The 20504-nt window shown below is 47.5% G+C and overlaps 1 protein-coding gene across 2 annotated transcripts in view; it reads left to right on the top strand.

Annotated features, from left to right (window-relative positions):
• KIF5C (kinesin family member 5C) overlaps positions 1–19931 on the top strand; it is a 147302-nt gene extending 127371 nt beyond the window's left edge. For both annotated transcript variants that reach the window (XM_068967916.1, XM_068967917.1), the window contains exons 17-25: positions 2471–2588; positions 5257–5333; positions 6605–6714; positions 8886–8987; positions 9216–9276; positions 13748–13819; positions 16494–16598; positions 18472–18688; positions 19825–19931. In XM_068967916.1, the coding sequence (XP_068824017.1) occupies positions 2471–2588; positions 5257–5333; positions 6605–6714; positions 8886–8987; positions 9216–9276; positions 13748–13819; positions 16494–16598; positions 18472–18688; positions 19825–19931 (969 nt within the window). The remainder of the gene's footprint in view (positions 1–2470; positions 2589–5256; positions 5334–6604; positions 6715–8885; positions 8988–9215; positions 9277–13747; positions 13820–16493; positions 16599–18471; positions 18689–19824) is intronic.
• Positions 19932–20504: the final 573 nt, after the last annotated feature.

Raw genomic sequence — 20504 nt, 5'->3', positions numbered from 1 at the left:
CTCACTGCCTCAGTCCAGGCATTGAAATAGCTAAAGTCATTTGGGGAGAGCAGATACCAGCGTGTAATGGCACATCTGACAGTGCTGAGAAGCAGAGGAAAGCATACTTCATCCTGTATGCTTTTAAACAGAGGAATGTGTCATCATACAACCATCTCCAGCCTCCTCTCCTACTGTAATCATTTAAGAGATGCAAATTAAAGCATAAAGTTTCCATTTGATAAATAACATAGTAAGCAAAGAAGTGTTTAAGAGATTAGTCAGTGCTGATATGTAATAGTGAAATTTATATACATTGTTGAAAAAAGTATAATTTAGTCAGTCCCTTTGGAAAGCACCTTGGGAATCAAAAGCATAAGTATACTTTGGCCAGTAATTTCACTTATAGCATTTTTCATTGGTAATGAAAGTGAAAATTTTTCTTTTCATATAATATCATTCCCTGATTTAAAATATCAGCACTTATATGGACGATGTGGATTGCAGTATTACTTTTATCTTAATAAAATAAAATAGGCAACTATTTATTGAGAGACTAATAACATAAAGTTACATGGAAGAACATTATGCAGCTCTTACCAAAAATGTATGCAACCTAGTCATTTGGAAAGTATAATTATATCAAGTTAAATAAAAATGGAAATGCCGAGTGACAGGCCTATGCTATACCTTGCAACTTGGTAAAATATGCATTTGTTTAGATAAGACCAGGAATATAGGGGGGAAATAGTTGATAGAGTGGTTTATGGGTGAAATTTATACCACTTTTCTGGGTTTGCTGGACTCTTTGACATTTTTATAATTTATGAAAATTGAGAAGAAGAATGATAAACAGTAGGGCATAGTACCCTTCAAGTCTAATTTCCAGGTCACCTGTTACTCTGAGAGCATGTGCTTCTGAAGCACTCTGTCCCTAAGATTTGAAGGCCAACGCAAATGCACAGACAGAGGCCCTGCGGCCCAAAGCCCACTGTCTTTCCTTCCATCTAGACACATCAGCCTTCACGTCCAAGCCAGGCCCCTTCCACACGTTCTGTGAGCTGATGGAGCTGTGCAACTGTGTCAGCTGTAATCTATGTAAATGGATGATGGAAGCTGCACTGCTGCTCCTGAGGGGTGACCTTAGGGTCATTAGAGTAAGGAGTTTCTAGTTTTCCAGACTCACTGTGATCTAGAAGAGGATGTGGGTTCCAAGTGGGCACGCTCCCTTGGCATAGAACTTTGCTCGGTAGACTGGGGTACAGCCAGAGGACTGCCCAAGTGGGGTGCTCTGAAGTGTCAGGCCCAGGACTGGGGCCCCAGTTGCCCAGATCTTAAGAGTGACACACACTCAAGGTGTATGAGATTGGAGTCAAGAATATTACGATGGTTTGGGGTTAAAGAATAACTGTGTTGGTTAGACAGTGCTTTCTGCATTGGCAACAAATACACTTTTCCCTTAGGTGCTATTTTGTACTCTGCCACAGTTTACACAAAACCAAAGATTAAGTCATTGTTGCCTGGGGTTCAAAAGTAAGAAAAACCTTGTTTCTTTATTTTCTGACATGATCTAAAGAACCTGACAAAATATTTCCAGCTAAAATGCTATTATCTCCTTTGTTTATACTCATCCTTGTCACCAAAAGCTGTGCTTATAAAATATCTGCTCCAACAAAGTCCCATTTCCCAGAGGTTATTTCATTACATTAGAGCTCCATCTCCAGGGTCCTCCTGCCTAAATATGATCCGTGCAGATATGGCGGAGGAGGTGTCTGCATATTTCCATCTGCCTCGAGGTGACTGCTATTCCTGTTCAGTCACAAGCTCTCATTCATTCATTTATTCCTTCACTCCATTATTATTTATTAATTCTGTGCTTTCATGGAGCTAACAAGTAGAAAAAAAATAGATGAATCAAATAGAAGTTAGGTGCTATAAGAAAATGTTGGGGCCCAAGTAAGAAGGATCCAGCCAGGCCCATGTCTGGCAGGGTGTTGGGGAGAGCTTCCTAGGGAGAGGAAAATGGAAACCAGATCTCTGAAATAGGAATTGTTGTGCTTGAAAGGCAGAAAGTGTAAAGACATAATACTTGAGTTCCAAAGAAGAAATCCGAAGGTGCAGGTTCAAAGAATGAAGCCCACAGCCTTGACACTCTTCCAGCCCCTTTCTTTCCAGCAGACTCTGTTTTTTACAAAGAGGAAAACCAGCTTGGGCTTTGGTATTTCAGTTTAATAGATGGTAAGGAAGGACATGGTAAGGAAAGCCATGAGCAGGGGAGTGAGGCAGAGAAGCACATGGGAGAAAGAAGACTGTCTTAGCCTGTGATCCCAGATCCCAAGCCAAGGGCAGAATAGGCACTTGGCTGTTGGGACTCAAACAGAGGAGTCAAGAACGCCTCTTCTGTTGCGTTTTCCTGTTGGACAGTCCTGGGCCAGCCAGGATAATCACTCGCTAGTCATTCACAGCCCCCTTTCTGTTTGCTTGTTTAAAGCATGAAGCCAAGATCAAATCCCTGACGGACTACATGCAGAACATGGAGCAGAAGAGGAGACAGCTTGAAGAGTCCCAGGACTCGCTCAGTGAAGAGCTGGCCAAGCTCCGAGCCCAAGGTGAGCAATTGACCACTTTGCAGGTGTCCAGCGGTTGGCCTGAATCAGACACACTGTAGTTGGCTGGACTCTTGATGTTTAATTTTGCCCAATTAAACCATTTGTATGTCCACTGAAAACAGTGGCATAATTGGAGTGGGGTAGGGGGTAGAGAACCATCTAGAAGACTGCCCCCACCCCATATTGGCTTCTGTTTGCATTTCCCCTCAGTCCACCCTGCTGCCCAAGTCAGAATCCTCTCCCTTCTTCACCTCCTGCCTCCACTCTGTCACCGAGGCCCGTCCATTCAGCCTGCCAGATGCTCGTCTGGTTCTGTGCGTCTCCAGCTTCCTTGTCACTGTCCTTCATCCTAATTAAGAATTGGCTCCGTTCATTGACCGAGGGGCGAAACCCGAGCATGTTTGAGGCTGGCCACGTGCTGCATCCCAAGGGAGGATTACAAAATCAAGTTCTACCTTGTGTCCAGCCCCAGACCTCCAGCCTTTCCCTGCTGTCCTGCTGCTCTAAATTTCAACTCTGAGCTTGCAGCCACGGTTCCCCTGCATCTTGCGTCCTTTGAGCACACTCTGCCTTTTCCAGGCAGTCTCCTGACCTGTTTGTGGAAGAATGTGCTCAGCACATAGGAAGCACTCAATAAATATGAATAAATAGAAGAGATTCGAGAGAAGTGACTGGAAATGTAGAAACCAGGACAGAATTAATGATGTATGTGTTGTGGTGAAACGGGAACACACAGAGTTGCAAAGAAAGCTGGTAAAATCCCTTTGGGAAGCATTTTGAAAATACATATTAATCATGCTAACACTTTTCATATCTTTTACTCCTCAAATCTCAAATATTCATTGCAGAATTCTCAAGAATTCATTGTTTATATTAGTGGGAAAAAAGGAAATCACCTAAATGTCCAACAGTTAAGTGAACTATGGTATGTGGTTTAAAAGAATAGGTTTTTTTTCATCTTGGAGATGAAATACGTGAAGACCAAGCAACAGTGTTTACAATGCATTAGATTAAACATCATAATATGTAATTTTATCTTTACTGTGGTTATAACATTTAAAAATCAGCGGATACTTAGGTTTGAAGGCCTATAAAATTAATATTTGAAGGGAACGTGGTTTTAGTAGGGTAACAGGATTAGTGACAGTGTTAATCCTTTTTTATTTATTGTTGTATTGTCTCTTTGCTCAGTAAATACATTTTGCTTCAAATGGCAATGTAAATTAACAAAAAAGGAGAAAACACCCACCCCCGTTATGACCTTGCAAGGTTTTCTTTATGAGATAAGGGATGTTGGGAATAGAATGCTCTACCCAAAAGCTGACATGGAAAAGAAGCTTTCCCTCTGGTCAGTGGCTTCTGCAGTGGTGCCACTGAGTGGAAACAAAATCAAAGCAAGAATAGCTGATGTTCACTAAAAAAGATGCATAACGTGAAAGTTGCGAGTTAAGTTTTATCTGGGGCAAAATGAGGACTGTAGCCCAGGAGATAGCACCTCAGACAGCTCTGAGAAAGTGCTCCAACAAGGTAGTGTGGGAAGGTCAGTATATAGGATTTTGGTGAAGGGGGAGTTCACACAGTCAGGCTCTTATCTTACATAAGGTTTTCTGCTAGCCATGAGGAGCTAAATTTCACCATGAAGATATTTAGTGCTTTTCTAGATATGAGGAGATGCAAGGATTGGGACCATGAAATCACTTCCTGAAAATATCTGTCTAAAACCCCGTTCCACCAGTTTCCCTGGAGCACAAAATGCCTCGTTCCTCCACTCTGAGCTCCCTTCAGGGCGGGTCGAAGGTCAACAGCTGCAGCAGCACAGGGTTCAGTCTCTGCAGAGGCAGATGGCAAATGCCCTTGGCAAGTGCCAATTTGTAGTTGACACTGGAGTAAAGTGAAACAGAGTGGAGAGAATACTTAATGACTTGAATGTCACTGTCGGAAAAACCCTTTTGGTCCCTCCACCTGAGGCTGCTCATGGTCCACTGGGCTCGGCGAGACCTCTGGCCGAGAGGAGGGTGGGGCTCATGCCCCCTCCCCAGAGGTGTATCTCATTGCACCATGCCCCAGCACACAGCGTGGGCTCCCTGCTTAGTCTGGAGAGAGTTATTTTATGTTTCTTTTTGCTTTGTGCTTGTCCCTAGATTATTTTCCTGCTCCAGATTCTTAGAGAATACCCATGGGAGGTAAATTAGCTCTTTCCGAAACTCTAATAGTGGCAGGAATCCAAATACCACTAATGTTTGCAGAGAGCATTGTTGGTGACGATGCATGTTTATGCACACTGGCAGGAGTGGCTCACCAGGCCTGGGGGGGCGCAGTCCTCTGAGGGCACGGAGTGGCAGCCCCGTCAGGTCCAGCATGACCGCTCCCGGATCACATGTCCCCTCCAATCGCCCTTCTCCCCGGAGGACTTCCACAGTCTCCCTGGAGAGATCAGCCTTGATTTAACAAGCTGGAAGTTCTGAGGTGTGGAGGGTATCTGAGAGTGACATTCAAGAAGTCCCCCTTCAGAGGCATGTTCCTTTATTCCACGGTGGTACCTTGGTGAAATAAGCTGATGTTTCACCATATTCCTTTCTTTTGTGTTTTTTTTTTTTTTTAATTTTTACTTTTGGATGGGAATCCTGCCAGTTAAATCTTTTACATCATCCTTTAAAATTCAAAACAGAAAAAATGCATGAAGTCAGCTTCCAGGATAAGGAAAAGGAGCATCTGACCCGGTTACAGGATGCCGAGGAAATGAAGGTATGTATACAGCCCTTTCCAGGAGCCCCGCACGCCCTGGGACTAGATCTCCTTCATCTGGGAAAATCCAGATCCTTTCCAAGATGTGTGAAGTGAGGTAGGAAGGAGGGGGGCGGGACTGGGGCTGGGCTGCAGAGCTGCTCTCAGAGGGTGGCTGGACTTAGAGGTGAGATGGAGATGGACGTGCAGGTGTCCAGGCCCACTGAGATGTCTGCAGACAATAGTTATGTTGCTTCAGTACATTTCTCTTCCCACTCATGAGCAAGAGGGAGAGAGTGCACCTTCTAGTAGCTGTGCTGGCCAGCTGTCACAGCCTCTGCAGAAACAGTCACCCCTCTTTTGAATGGAAGGAAGCACCTCCTCCCTATCTTTTAAAGAAATACCCCCAATTTGAATTTTCATCTCAAACACAGGGGTCTTTATTTTGGTCACATTTTAAACAGAAATGGAAATGTGGGAAAGAAGATTGGGAAATAAGTGTTTTAGGTGGATAAAATGAGACAGGAGAAAATGTAGGACTTTTGATTGTGTGTGTGTGCATATGTGCGCACGCTTAGTTGCTCAGTCATGTCCAACTCTTTGTGACCCCATGGACTATAGCCTGCCAGGCTCCTCTGCCCATGGAATTTTCCAGGCAAGGATACTGAAGTGGGTTGCCATTTCCTTCTCCAGGGGATCTTTCCGACCATCGGCAGGTGGGTTCTTTGCCACTAGAGCCACCTGGAATAGTTTTAGACAAGCCCCAAGCTCCACTGGGTGTGAGTCCCATAGTTAAAGTGATGCCATGCTGTTCAGCCAACAACCCTGCCTCACCTGGCTGGGCCTCTCCTGGGTTCACATCACTTTGGTGGAAAGGTCTGCTTGGAGCATCATCATAAATCCATGCAGTGGACAGGGCCGGGAGATTATTGACATTTTACTGGTGGGGAAGTGCAGCTCAGAGAGGTGCCATGACCTGAGGTCAACCAGGTAGTAAGAGGTCAGTGACCTCAGGGTGACCTGGCGAGAGAAGCTGTGTGGCGCAGGTGAGCTGTGGAAGGTCAGAGGCAAACCCTTTCCTCATGAAATATGGTCATTTGTCCATGGGAACCACTCAGTTTTCTAACAGATCCTTGGATATTGTTGTCCCTATAAAGCAGGGTAGGTCCTGGGCCCTCGTGTGGGGATCTGGCAGCTGAGGGAGGTGGGATAGGAGGTAGCGACCCGGTCTTGGCACCGCGTGGGCCGAGAGCTGACAGCGGCTGACACATTTCCGCTGGCCTGGGCTGCAGAAGGCGCTGGAGCAGCAGATGGAGAGTCACCGGGAAGCCCATCAGAAGCAGCTGTCCAGACTCCGGGATGAAATCGAGGAGAAGCAGAGAATCATCGATGAGATTCGGGAGTGAGTTGCCCCGGGGGACTCGCAGGGCATGGGGGCGGGCACAGACCCTGTGCCAGCCTGGAGGGATGTGGCGTCTAGCCCAGGTCTCTGCTTTTCCTGCCCTGTGGGCGCTGGGCTCCGCCCTGGTGTCACAGGGAGCTGGGTTGTGATGCTTCTGAGGTCTGTTCCCCATCTGGAATCCAACCTCTGAGGGCTCTGGTGGGCAGGTGGCAGGTTGGCCCAGCTGCCCTGCCTGGTGCCCTGCAGAGCAGGACACATTGATGACTCACATGGACAGACACGTGCCCCTGTAGGTGGGGATGAGTTCCTGTGAGGGTGTGAAAAAACCTGAGTTGGTCCTGACTCGGGGCTTCTGCTGGGTTAATAAATGCTCCAGAGGAGACTGTCAGCTCCTGCTGCCTCCTCGCCCAACACATACCTGTGTCTCTACAACCTGGAGCCACCAGGTCACACACGTGGACTCTTAGGGACCCATGCTGTTGGGTGTCTGTCTGTGCTCGAGGACATCATTGCAGCTGGGCTCCAGTGACTCCTTCTCAAGGCCATTCTGTTGCAGCTGCTGCTGAACAGCCCCCCTGCTCAGTAACGACCCCTCCCCACTCCTCTCATCTTCCCACATCATCAACACAAGTCCCCAGGCTGGGAGGCACCTTTAGGATCCTCTCCTGGGGATTCTTAACATTTTTGCACAGTGAGTCCCTTTGCAGAACAATGTGTTTACATGTCCCAAATAAAAGAGAAAAACAAAGAAACCAGTTATATTGAAATATGCTGAAATACAGTTCATTCCATGCCCCCATGTCCCCCACCCCAGTCTAGACTAAAGGTTCCCTCCTTTCTGTTTCTATAGATGAAGAAACAAGATTTCTATACAGAATCAAAGCTAAATGATTTCCTTAAGGTCATACTGTTAAACAGGAATCAAACTAGAGTTGGAGTTATTCTCCAGACTACTGATCCAAATCTCTTTGCTTGTACCGCACATTTGCATTTTAAAAGCAAAAGTGTAAATGATGCCATGGGTAGACTTTGTGCACAGTCTACCTAGGAAAGCACTTAGCATCGTCTTTCTCCCTTGGGGCCACCCCATGCTGCCTCTCCGGTTGTGCTTTCGGCCTTTAAGGATGGCTTTTATTTGTTATTCTGATGAATCACCCACAAATCATTCAACTGGGAGGAAAGGGAAGGGAGGGAATGGAGGTGAGAGAGATGGAGGGTCTCTGAATGAGTTGACAGGTGGGGGGAGTTTCCTTGGCCTATGCCTTTCATCTGGCCTCTGGGTTTTCCTTCAGATAGTGTGTAAGCTATTCGGTATGGTCATGCGGGCATGGGAATACAAAAGGTTTTATGAGGATAGCACGTATGCTAAGTCACGTCCAACTCTTTGAAACCCTATGGACTGTAGCCCACCAGGCTCCTCTGTCCATGGGATTCTCCAGGCAAGAATACCGGAGTGGGTTGCCATGCCCTCCTCCAGGGGATCTCCCCAACCCAGGGATCAAGTCTGCGCCTCTTATATCTCCTGCATTGGCAGGTGGGTTCTTTACCACTAGCACCACCTGGCAAGGACTGGGGTACATAAAATGACCCGGTGTTCCCATCCAGGTGGTGAGTTTCTTTCTTGCAGCAGCCCAGACTTTCTTTGTGTTTCCTCTCTCTGACCACTGCCTCGCTTCCCCCTCCTCCCTCACCCAAAGACCTGACAGAGCAGAATGGTCCCTGTGTCAGCCAGGGAGTTGGACTTGGGAGATGTTTTCAGAGCATCGGACCAGAGAGGAGGGGAAGGTCAGAGTGGCCAGATAAGGTTCCGGGAGTGCATGCGTACCATCTGTGGGGCAGAAAAAGAATTCTTACTGGGCCCTCTTTCCCTATTTTAAAATATTGGCCCCTTTCCCATCTCATTTTTTTTTCCCTTCCAGAGCTCTTGCATAAGCCAGCTATAAATACATTCTTAAAGCCTTATGTTTCATGCCTCTTAGATGTTCCCAGAAATTAGTTTTCACTTGGGCAGGGAGGAAGCTGTGAGGTTGTTCTCTGATCTCTCAAAATCTTCCAGAATTGTCACCCTTATTGCACAGAGCTAATGGGCTTGGAACAGAATTACGTCTTCAGTCGCATGACTCAGAATCTCAGGGTGATGTGGAATGCGTTGCTGTTTCCTCTCATTTCAGTTTGAATCAGAAACTGCAACTAGAACAGGAGAAGCTCAGTTCTGATTATAACAAGCTGAAAATAGAGGACCAAGAGAGAGAAATGAAACTGGAAAAGCTCTTGTGAGTACGCTTTAAATATTTCCTCTGTTTTCTCTCATCCCCATGAAATCTCCGCCAGTCCACACTGGAGATTCAGGTACCAAGATATTCAGGTTAGGTCGGGCCAATTTAAAAACAGACCCTGAGCTGGTGAGTTGGTTTGTTTTGCTGATTTATCTGCAGATGTATGGTGTCTGTGAGAATCTCTGATGCCCCTTCGGTGGTTCATGGTTCCTTTCTGTTTTATAGATTGCTCAATGATAAAAGGGAGCAAGCCAGAGAGGACCTCAAAGGGCTGGAGGAGACAGTGGTATGTTGATGTGTTTCCCAACTCATTTTAGTCTCAAAGACCAGATTAGTTTATGATCTTTTGAATTTGTTTCTTCTAAAATTTTATCTGTGCATGCCTTTCTTGAGTATAATTTTAAACATAAAGCTTCTTATGGAAACATGAGAGCTGTAGAATTTATTCCCTAGGTCTTGACACAGTGACTAACCATCCAGCCATCTTTAGGAGTGTAACCCTGGAGTCCTGATGAGATTTAAACTCAACTCAGTGTCTGGAATTTTGCCACCTCTTGCACGTTGTGCTTACTTCCATTCAACAATCAATGGGTATTTGTTGAGCACCTGCTAAGGACTGTTTCTTTTAGGTGCTTGGGTTGGATCAATACACAGGAGAAGAGGGTGGCCTTGTGAAGCTGTCCTTCACGTGGGGAAGACAGTGAACAGTAAGGAAGTAGATCATGGTCTCCACTAGATGGTTATAGAAGAGGCACAGGATACTGGCTGGGGGAGGCCCCACTGGGAGGTAACATTTGAGCAGGAACTTAAATAGGAAAACGAAGGAGCCGTGGGGATATCTGGAGGAGGAGCCTGTGCCAAGGCCCTGAGGTCAGTCCACGACCCACATTTGGGGAATAGCAGGGAGATCAGTCTGTCTGTGGCCAAGAGGAGAGGCGGGGTAGGAGGCAGGCACAGAGAGGTCAAGGCAGAAGGGGGGCCAGGCCAGATTCGGCTTTGAGACCTGCAGGGTTTGTGGCAGAGGAGTGGCAGGTCCACTTCCCTTTGGAAGAAGGGCTCGCCATGTGAGACCCTGGTTGCTTTGCTCTGTCCTACATCTGAATTCATTGGGCTTGTCTCCCGGTCTGCTTCTGTTTTATTTGCCCTTGTGGATGGCTGCCTGGTGCCAAGGGCTCTCAAGAGCCCTTCCGAGTACCATACAGCCTGTGTTTGAAGACAGACATCCCGACATAGTTTCTAAATCTGGTGAAAACACATCCAGTCATTGCACATGACATGTTGTTTAGATATAGGCAAGCATACTGGTTCCATCCATACGTCATGTGAACTATTGAGGGACTGAACCTGAATCCAGGAATTCGGTGACCCTAGACTGGAAGCAGGTGGTTGATCAGGGCTGGACCTGAGGCTGTGCGTGGGCCCCTGGGTGAGAGTTGGCTACTCCTCAAGGCTGGATGGGGGCTCTAAGGGCACAAACCATTCAGGACAGAAGTAGAATGACTGTTGAGAAAGTTGGGCCTCTTGAGCCTGGTGGAGAAGACAGTGGGCAGAGCGGCTGGAGGGGAAACCGAAATGAAGCCATGAAGTTGCTTTATCTATGTCTGTTTTCCTGGAGAAGTGATATTCATAATCATAAATCGTATATAACAATTCAGAAAAATATTGACCATTAAAATGTTCCTATATTCCCACCAGCCGGAGGTCAGTATTTCAGTATCTTCCTTTACACTCATGCACTCTCTGTCTCAGTCTGTCACCTAGCACACCTTTCATGCTCACACCCAGAGACTCACTGTTTTCCTCTCTCCCTCGCATGGTCTCACCCACACTTGCGCATAATCACTTGTTCTCACTCACTCACATGTCTTCACATACACTCACACCCACAGGTCCCCACTATCACATGCTCATGCCTGGATTCATCCACTCATAAGCTCTTACACACTCAGCACATCCCCATCACATGCTGACACACACATGCACAGACCCCCGTGGCCACCCACACACTCTCACTGGCATACTCTCACTTCTGCTCATTCACTCTGACAACCCCCCTCACGTCCACTCACACTCACCCCACGTACTCTCGCTCCCAGACTCATAAGATTTCTCTCTTTCATACTTACTTGTGAGCATGTTACTTTGCTCTGTTGACTACATTTCTTTTTTTTCTCTGTGTGTGTGTGTGTGTGTGTGTGTGCGCGCTCAGCTTGTGGAATCTTAGTTCCCCAACCGAGGATCGAACTTGTGCCCCTGCAATGGAAGCATGCTGTCCTAACCACTGGGCAACCAGGGAATTTGCTTGAATATGTTTTTAACAACACATTTTCCTCACTAGCCTCCTCAGATACACTGGTTCTCCCTACCCTTGCATCCATTCCCCACCCCACCCCCAACACCATACACACACTCAGACACTCAGTCCCTCACACGTGGACAGACTCACCAATACAGCCCCCCACGAGCCCTCGCTCTCCGTCCACATACACGCACATGCATCACACACGAACGTTTCAGTCCCCACACTGGAGCCCTGCAGTCTGTGCCAGTCTAGACGCGGGTGTTACTACTTATCCTTCCATCGCATCCTCCCCACGCTGTCAGTGTTCCTCAGAGGTGGCTCACTGTCTTTGGCTGACCCTTCCTGATCCTTCCTCAGCTCAAGCTGCTCTGCCTCCTGGAGTGTCTGGGAAAGGTCAGGGTGGGACCTGCCACGAGGGACCAAGGTCTGTAAAGCCCCCTCCAGGGGCGACATTTGGGAAGGCCAGCCGGCCAGTGGGGACGTCTCTGGGACCCCAGGCAGCCCTCTGGCTTTACCAGGACACTTCGTGTGGACTCTGGGGCTAGACCCCTCCTCCCTCTGCGTTGGTGAACCTTGTGTCTCCACCGCTGTGGTCCCACCCTCACTGTGACAGGAGGCTGAGCCCTGACTTTTACATGGAGGGGCAGCACCTGTGCTAGGAGAGACCTGAAGGAAAGCAGTCGGGGTGGAGGAAGAAATAATGCACGTGAGGGAGGAAAATTCAAGGCCCCAGGACGCCAAATGGGAGTTGCCTAAGCATACACATGTGGGCTATCAACCATCTCCAAGGTCTGAACTGCCTGTGTTAAACTGTTTCTAGAATACCAAACAAGAATGAGAGAAAGTCACCAAGCTCAGGTCTCTGGATTGTTTGGTGTTTGCCCGCGAAGAATCGCCTGGCCTTTTGACAAGGCGCCTAGGTCTTCTCTTCTCATTTCCCTGTGGGGTGCTGATGTTTTTCATGGAAAGTATTTTCTGTGGTTATAGTTCAGTCATTAATCAACTACCTGAAGCAGGAAGGAGGCTTGCAGAGCAGAGGGCCAGGATGGAGCTCCCTGGGACAGAGGTGCAGACAGCGCGGCTGTGTCGCTGACAGCGTCGAGCTGTCCCCCCCCACCACCCCCACCTGCCAGCTGGTGGCTCCACCCCAGACATGCACTGTGTCCACGGCGTTCCCAACAGCAGGCCCGCTGGGCCTCCTGCAGAAAGCAATTTGCCTCATCTGAGGAGGCAATTGACTTTAGGTGCTTTTTATTTTAGCACTATTATGGAATTGGACCCAGTAATAAGACCTAAAATTAACATAGAACCTTTATTCCCAGAAGCTTATTGTTTCCACGGCTTTGGAGCCTGTTTTGTCCTTTTTTCTGTAAGCTTCTGTTAGTTCCATCCCTTGATGTTCTGTGTGAGAGTAGATCAATTTTAACAAATTGAAAAATACAAATGCGAGTGTATTTCTCTCCTCATAGGAAAATATTTTTCACGGAACTGGTTGTAGGTCTTGTGATGAATACATGGAGACTTAAATGGAAGGAAACATTTAGGTTTTCTGACTTTGTTAACAGAGGGCACCAGGTTTGACTCAGACCTTTGTCTTAGCAATCTAATTCCTAAGTGTTCATTAGTAGAAAACAATCCAAATTTAAGGGGGAAGAAAATGCTCCGAAGAAGTTAACTATAGGAAAGTTATAGCAACAGCAAAAGCCTAAGGAAGAAATAGCTGCCAACTATGATGCATCAATAAAGTAATACTAGCTAATATTTACTGAACACTTACTATGTGCCAGAAACTGTTGTAAGAGTTTTATAAGAATAATCTCATTTAATCTTGATAACAACAACTATAAAGCAACTATTGTTTTTATCCTCATGTTATAAATAAAAAAGCACAGGAAGGTTAGATACTTTGCCCAGGGTCACCAGGTGGAATGTCCCATGAGCTCAGTGATGTGAGGCAAAAAAAGTCTATAGACCAGGGCCAGAGGGGTGTGGGAACATGAAAAATGTTGGTCAGCTCGGGTGGGAGAAATTGCGGGTAACTTTTCATTAAAATTTGTTGGCATTTTGTGTACACCAATAAATTAGAGTGAAAAAAGAGTCCATTCTGTTATAACATAACTCACTAGGAATTTTTATGAGAAAGCTTTCAAGTTTTCATGGTTAAAAGGGAGGAAAAAGGTTCTATTTAAAACAGAGCAAACGAGCAGGCTTCGGTTTAGTTTCCGTATCTTTGTTTGAGTTCCCAGGCTCTGTGCCTTGGGGTAGCCCTGGGAAGATGCCGGGCGGAGGGGGAGAGCACGACGGTGGGCAGGTCACAGGAAGCGGAGGGTCCCATGGCCTTGACAGGCGGCTTGCAGAGCTTTGTGGAGGCAGCTGGGGTTGATGGTCTGGTGCCAATGGTGTCATAAGTTGTGTGTCCTCACTTAAGCGGTGTTTTAACGATTTTCTCTTCCAGTCTCGAGAACTCCAGACTCTACATAACCTCCGTAAACTCTTTGTCCAGGATCTGACTGCGCGGGTTAAAAAAGTGAGTTCTAGTTCATATGAATGGGATTGAGGAGAAACGAAAAGCTGGCCAGAAAGAATCATTTTCAGTTGCTTAAATCATTATCACTTGCTTAAATCCTAGCTGGTGATGCTTAAAAATTACTTCATACCAGAGAATATGATTAAAAGAATGTGCCAGCGGGGGGAAAAATACTTGGGAACATTTTTCCATCTGACTTTTCGTTCTTAGTGAAAGGAAGCTATCATCCTTTCCTTGGCCTTTATTTCAAAGGAACACATATTTATCTGGTTGCAGTGTGAAAACCTCTGAGTGACGCAGGGAAAACCCAGAGGGCTCTCAATAGACAGCGTGGCCCTTAGCCTGGTGAATGATGCCAGGAACCTGGAAACACCAGGGGCTAGACCCCCCTGTTTCCCTGTTAGGAGGCTGTGAGGGGCCAGGCCAGAGTGTATGAAGCACTTTAACTTCACGTGTCTTGCCTCCTGTCCCCAGCAGCCACGTAATTGGTCCTTTGTGCTCTGTTTTACGGTTGTGGGAATGGGCTCCGCTGACCTGAGATGACAGAGCTGGGGAGAGCCAGAGATAGGACTGAAATCCAGGTCGGTGTGACTTCTGAGTCTGAGCATTTTGTGCCACACGCAGTGGTGGTCTTGGGGAATTCCGAATGGTGAACCCCCAGAGCAGTTAGCAGAGGTCTCAGGAGCGAGGAGGGAGAAACAGCAAGGAGGCTTTTGAAAAAGTGATGGATGAGGAGCAGTGAGCATACCCAGAGGTAACAGGATGGACAGAGGTGTATTTAAGTGTGTGCATGGGGGTCTGTGTGCAGGAGCCAGGGAAAAGAGATGAAGTATATTATTTGAGGGAAAAAAAAAGAGGAGGTGATTGATAGGGTCAGATCTGAGAGGATAGAATTGATAGCATAGAAGAGTATATATGGCTTGGTAAATGGAAGGGACATACTTTCTCAGAGAGGAGAAGTGGAGAAACCAGACATTAGCAAGGAGATATATGACAGGGGAAGAGATACATTCAACAACTCTGACTTTCTCAGTTAATGTGGAGAAGGAGGAAGAGAATGGGGAGCCCACGGAGGCTGGAGGAGGCTCGGGCAGCTGTGAGGGATTTTCTGGAGATAAGCAAAAGGATGCTGAGCAGTGGAGGGAGTGTCCAGATGAGGTTCAGAGCATGGATTTGCCTTGGCACTTGGCAGCATGATTCTAGTGAGTTTGGAGGGCTGGAAATCAAAATAAGGAAAGAGGGTGGAGGATGATGGGAGATTTCAAGGCTTGAGTGGCAGGGATCAGGAAGGTAGGTAGTGACCACAATCAACAACATAGAAATGATCAGAGGACCTGGATCGGGGAGTAAAGAGAGGCCAGAGCAGAGGTGATGAAGACAGAGACGAGAGAGATTATGATAAGAACTGAAAAGACTCAGCTTGGGGGAGGAAGTATTCCAAGGAGGATGCAGAGCTTGGGACCAGATTTCGTGATGTAAGACTCTCTGGGGAGGATCTGCTTTTAGACCAGTGGTTCTCAAAGTGTGGTCACCTGGCCAGCAGCACTCACATCACATAAGAACTTGCTGGGTGTGCAGATTCTCAGACCCACCCTGGATCCACTGACTCAGAGACTGGGTGAAGGTCGCTCATCGGGTCTGACTCTGTGACCCCGTGGGCTATACAGTCCATGGAATTCTCCAGGCCAGGATACAGAATGGGTAGCCTATCCCTTCTCCAGCGGATCTTCCTGACCCAGGAATCGAACCGGGGTCTCCTGCATTGCAGGCAGATTCTTTAACCAACTGAGCTATCAGGGAAGGCCCTAGAGCTTGGGACCAGACCAAAGACTAGGGTGGGGCCCAGCAATCTGAGTTTTAACAAACCTTCTGGGTTTAAGAGCCCTGGATTTAGACCCAGGAGACAGGTCTGAGATGCTCGTGTGGCCACCACCTCTCAGAAAGAGTGATGATATCTTTTGTAATCAGACAAAATAAGCATGCTTTGCCGTTTTTAGACTCCAGGATGTGTTTGTACATGTATTTCCTAACTTATGTGGCCACTCAGCATGGAAGTGTTGGGAGAACAGTGCTTTTGTTAATCTCAAGATCTGATAAATTTCGAGTGTCAGTCCAGCACAACACACAGATGCCTCGACTGGTCTGGGATGGATTCATTAAATAATCTCATGTAATTGAAAGCTGAAGGGACAAGCAGAGACCATGGAGACTGCCCAGTGGGACCACAGGCACTTTCCCGCAGCTTGATGACTCATTATCTCACTTGTGATGTTTTGAAATCAAATTTAGGTCTTGGGCTTATGTTTTCCCATTAGTTCTTCTTAATGAGTTTTGACACACTTCCTTTTGAAAAGAAAAGTGTCTGTTCACCTACCTGCAAGGGAGAGGTATATTCACAAAGAGAACTGTATCTAATCTGTATCTTTCAAAAGTAGATTGCAATATTTTTGGTCAGCTATCTAAAAAATAGCATGTTTGATACCGATCAAGGGAATTAATTGGGAAGACTGTTGAGTCTCAACTTCTAGAAGCTCTATTTTCATTTTCAGAATAAACCTTTAGTAGGATTGGGGATTTCTTCCCAAAGATATTTAGAATGGCTCTTCCGCATGATGCTGGGGCTGCCGCTGGGCAGTTTGGAGGCTGATTCTGCTGACCCCTTGTGTTGATGCAGAGTGTAGAGCTGGACAGTGACGACGGAGGAGGCAGTGCTGCCCAGAAGCAGAAAATTTCCTTCCTGGAGAATAATCTGGAGCAGCTCACCAAGGTTCACAAACAGGTAGGAGGATTGTGCCAGCTTGTCCCTGTTTCTCCTTCTCTCCTGGAAAGGAGAGTCGCTGCATTTGGCTCCACTGAGGGAGGAGCTCTGATACGGAGGGTAATAGGACCACAACGTCACCAGAGAACATCAGCGTCAGAAGGGACCTTGAGCTCTTAGTCTTCAGTGGCTCCCTCTGTATATAAAATACTTTCTTTGAAGGAAGCCAAATAAAAAGAATAGAGTGTGAGCTCTCTGGGGCTTGGGGAGCAGGGTGTTCAGTCGTGTCTCTTCATTCTGCCTCCCTTTCCAGCCTCTGAGCCCAGCTGGCCTCGGTGTGTCCCATGATGCTTTTGAGGATACTCTGTGGACCCAAAGACTCCACAGAACACAAAGCAGAGGACACTGAGTTGGTTCAGGCTTCCTGTTTCTAGAGACGAGAAACAGACTAGGAGGGGAAGCCACTGGCTTCATCCCACAAGTGGGAGAACTGGGGCCGGCACCAGACCCCTTTCTGCTTGCTCTGTTTCTTGGGCATCCTCTCAGGTTCCCGCGACACCCTGGAGTTTGTTTAGAGCGACAGAGAGCAATAACCATGTCCAAACCCACTGATGATTCAGGCAGGTTATTTGTCTCCTTTCTGCTTATTTTTTAAAATTTGCTTTTAATTGAAAGATAATTGCGTCACAGTATCACGCTGGTTTCTGTCATACATCAACATGAATGAGCCATAGGTACACACATGTCCCCTTCCTCTTGGCCCTCTCCTTTCTGTTTAAATGCGGAAATGTTCATGATGGTTTCCCCTAAATCCTCAAGATTTGGGATCTGAAAAAAATGGTTCAGCTTTGCAATGGACCACATACTCTAGGGGATGTCATTTCTCTTTGACTTGTTACATGCTCTTCAACGTTACTGATGACGGCACTTTTGCCCAAAGGGAGGATGACAGATTCAACGTGGTTGAAGTCATTCAAGCAAACTGTTGAAGAGAAACAGAAAAGCGGAAACTGCTGGGGACTTGAAATTGAGTCCTGAGATTCATTAATTTTATTCACGAATTCAGTATATATTTATTAAAAACCTACTCTGTACCGGGCACTGGGGCTGGGACTGGGTGGGGAGATAGGGGTAAAGAAAACAGGTGTGGACCTAGCAATAGTTCAACCCATATAGCACTCCTGATTTTCAAATATTTCCTGACCCACTTGCATTCCCGCAATGGTCCTTTTATGTAGTATGTGGACTTAATAGTGGTTGAATGACTCATACCTGGTCAGATGACCAGGAAATAACAGAACTGGCTTTTGGCCCATCCTCAACCTCGGGTGAGTCTGTTCCTTCTGAATTGAGAGTCTTGGATCATAAAGAATGAGCAGTATTCCTGGGTTACTTAGACCCTGGCTACACTCCAAACCTTGTGCTGCTGTGGACAACGTGTCCTCTCTGAAGGAGGCCTTCAGAGAGCTCAAGAACATGAACGCCTTTCGAGAGCATGTCCGAGCTGGCCTCGCGTTTCTTAGCTTTCACATGCCAGCGTCGGAGTAGTCAATTTTCTCCTGTAAGTTCCCCCTCGCCCCTCAAACAAAAGAAGAAGCAAATCCCACCCAAGCCTGAATGTTTCCCACAGTTGGAAGTGGCTTCTAATTCTAGCCTACTCCCCTCTTCACTTTCTCCAAACTGTGAATACTGTTTGCCAAATCTGCGTCTTGGGTTGTGGGGTTTTTATTCCCCTTGGGTGCTCCCAGAGTGTATGGTCTTACGCCCTTCCAGAACAGCCTGACAGCGGGTGGCGGTTCTACCTGCTCCTCTGTGGCCTTCTCAGCCCCCCAGCGCGGGGTCTGCTGCTCCTGCCTCCCCTTCCGCGAACTCCCCAGCTCTCCCTTCCCTGCAGCTGGTCCGGGACAATGCAGACCTGCGCTGTGAGCTGCCCAAGCTGGAGAAGCGCCTGCGCGCCACGGCCGAGCGCGTGAAGGCGCTGGAGAGCGCGCTGAAGGAGGCCAAGGAGAACGCCATGCGGGACCGCAAGCGCTACCAGCAGGAGGTGGACCGCATCAAGGAGGCCGTGCGGGCCAAGAACATGGCCAGGAGAGCTCACTCGGCCCAGATCGGTACGTGCGCCTGTACCCCGGCCCTTGATACAAGGCGAGGGCTCCACGGGCCAGATGCCCTGTGCAGGCCAGCCAGGGCCTCCCAGTACCCGGCGTCCATCCTGGCAAGATGGGATCGCCAGACACGCGCTTCCTTGAGATTCCAGAGGACATGGTGATCTTCAAAATTACCGAGCTGAGCAAAGAAGCCAGCCAGCCCTGGCTGCCGGCAGAGGGGTTTGGCTGTAAACAGAGGTACACTCTCCCAGAGATACCAGAGTATAGGGCTTGCTCAGCAAAGCCTGCAGGCCCCTTGTGGTTTGCACTTGGCAGAACCATGAAGGAGCTGTATGTAGCTAGAAGTCTCAGGGAGAGTCTTTTGCAAGTACAGGTCTGGAAATACCCTGGAGGAGCCAGGCCTGGCATCAGTGAGTGCATGGGGGGTTGGACATCTAGCCCCTTCCATGCCTGGATTTGGATGTTCTACCTGCAAAGACTGAGAGTGTAGCTGTTGAGTCATAGTTCCTGGGATAGAGCCATAGGAGGAAAAGAGATTTTAGGGATGTCTCTCGAGAGCATTTTTTTCTTCTTCTTAGATGGAAATATCTCCAATAATATGTAATAATATTTCTTATCAGATACATTTCTTATCAGATACTGCTCTACAGATGCTTGGGAAACCAGCAACTCCTTGTTTCCAGTTTTAAGATCATAGATTAGTGCTTCACTGGATTTACTGGGTTTTTATACCCTTAGAAAATCTCCTGAAACCTGTGGACCTCTTCCCCTAAAAATGCATCATAGACAGAATTCTGCATCCAGTTATAGGGAGATGCTGTTGGAACTCATCAGGACCTACAGATCTGCCTCAGATAAAACTGAAAGTCTGTTGTCTCTAATCTTCATTAATCAGAATTGAAGTAATTGATAAATAAGGTCTCTTTGTCCCCTGAATATTGGGTGGCTTGGGTTAGCTAAGTGTGCTAATAGAAGGGCAAACTTCCTGTCTTCAGAAAAGTCTGGTGACCAATAAGAATTGCAACGTTGATGAGAAGATTGTGCCTCTTGGTTTTTGCATGTGACCAGGAGGTATCTGGATGCAGCTGTGTAAGTCCTTTCTGAATGTCTCTTCTCTCTTTTCTGTCGGTTGGACACAGCCAAGCCTATCCGCCCTGGACACTACCCTGCATCATCTCCAACGGCGGTCCACGCCATCCGAGGGGGAGGAGGCAGCTCTTCAAACTCCACTCACCACCAGAAATAAATATGAAGTGAGTCCCTGGTGTCGGGTGGCTTCTGTCCAGGGCAACACCAGGGGCTCTCCTCGCATCTGCCAGGAGCTTGGCTCCATGTGTGTAGACAGCTCAGCTCCGCCCAGCGCACGCCCTGGGGCTTCAGGTTATTGGGGGCCTGTGTTTACCCCCAACTCAGTCTGGAGCCTTCGGGTCTTCCAGCTCAGGCCACCTGGTGCTGGGACCCTCTGGGGGTGCCACGGGCATGGTGAATGAGTCATGCCAGTCTCCTTTTGTCTGTGGGACTCTCCTCTGTAGCTGGCATCCTCAATGGCATTACCTGTTTGTCAGGTGCTTTTGCCCAGAGCAGGCAGACATGGGTGGTCGCTCTAAGTCTCAGGAACCGAACCTAAGAAAGAGCCAGATAATTGAAAGTCACATGTTTATAATTACTATCTGAACTCAACAAATTGGGTTTTAAAGAATTGTGCAAATTTTCATCTAGCTAAGTCTGGACCACTTTTGTTCTTTGAGATGCTGGTCTGAAAACTGCTCTTCCCACAATCCACATGCCTGACTTTGCTGTACCATGTCAGCACGAAGGA

Source organism: Capricornis sumatraensis, chromosome 3 (assembly GCF_032405125.1).
Source record: "Capricornis sumatraensis isolate serow.1 chromosome 3, serow.2, whole genome shotgun sequence".
Classification (NCBI taxonomy): Eukaryota; Metazoa; Chordata; class Mammalia; order Artiodactyla; family Bovidae; genus Capricornis; species Capricornis sumatraensis.
Note: the sequence above shows the minus strand (reverse complement) of the source record. Positions and strands in the feature narration are given on the sequence as shown.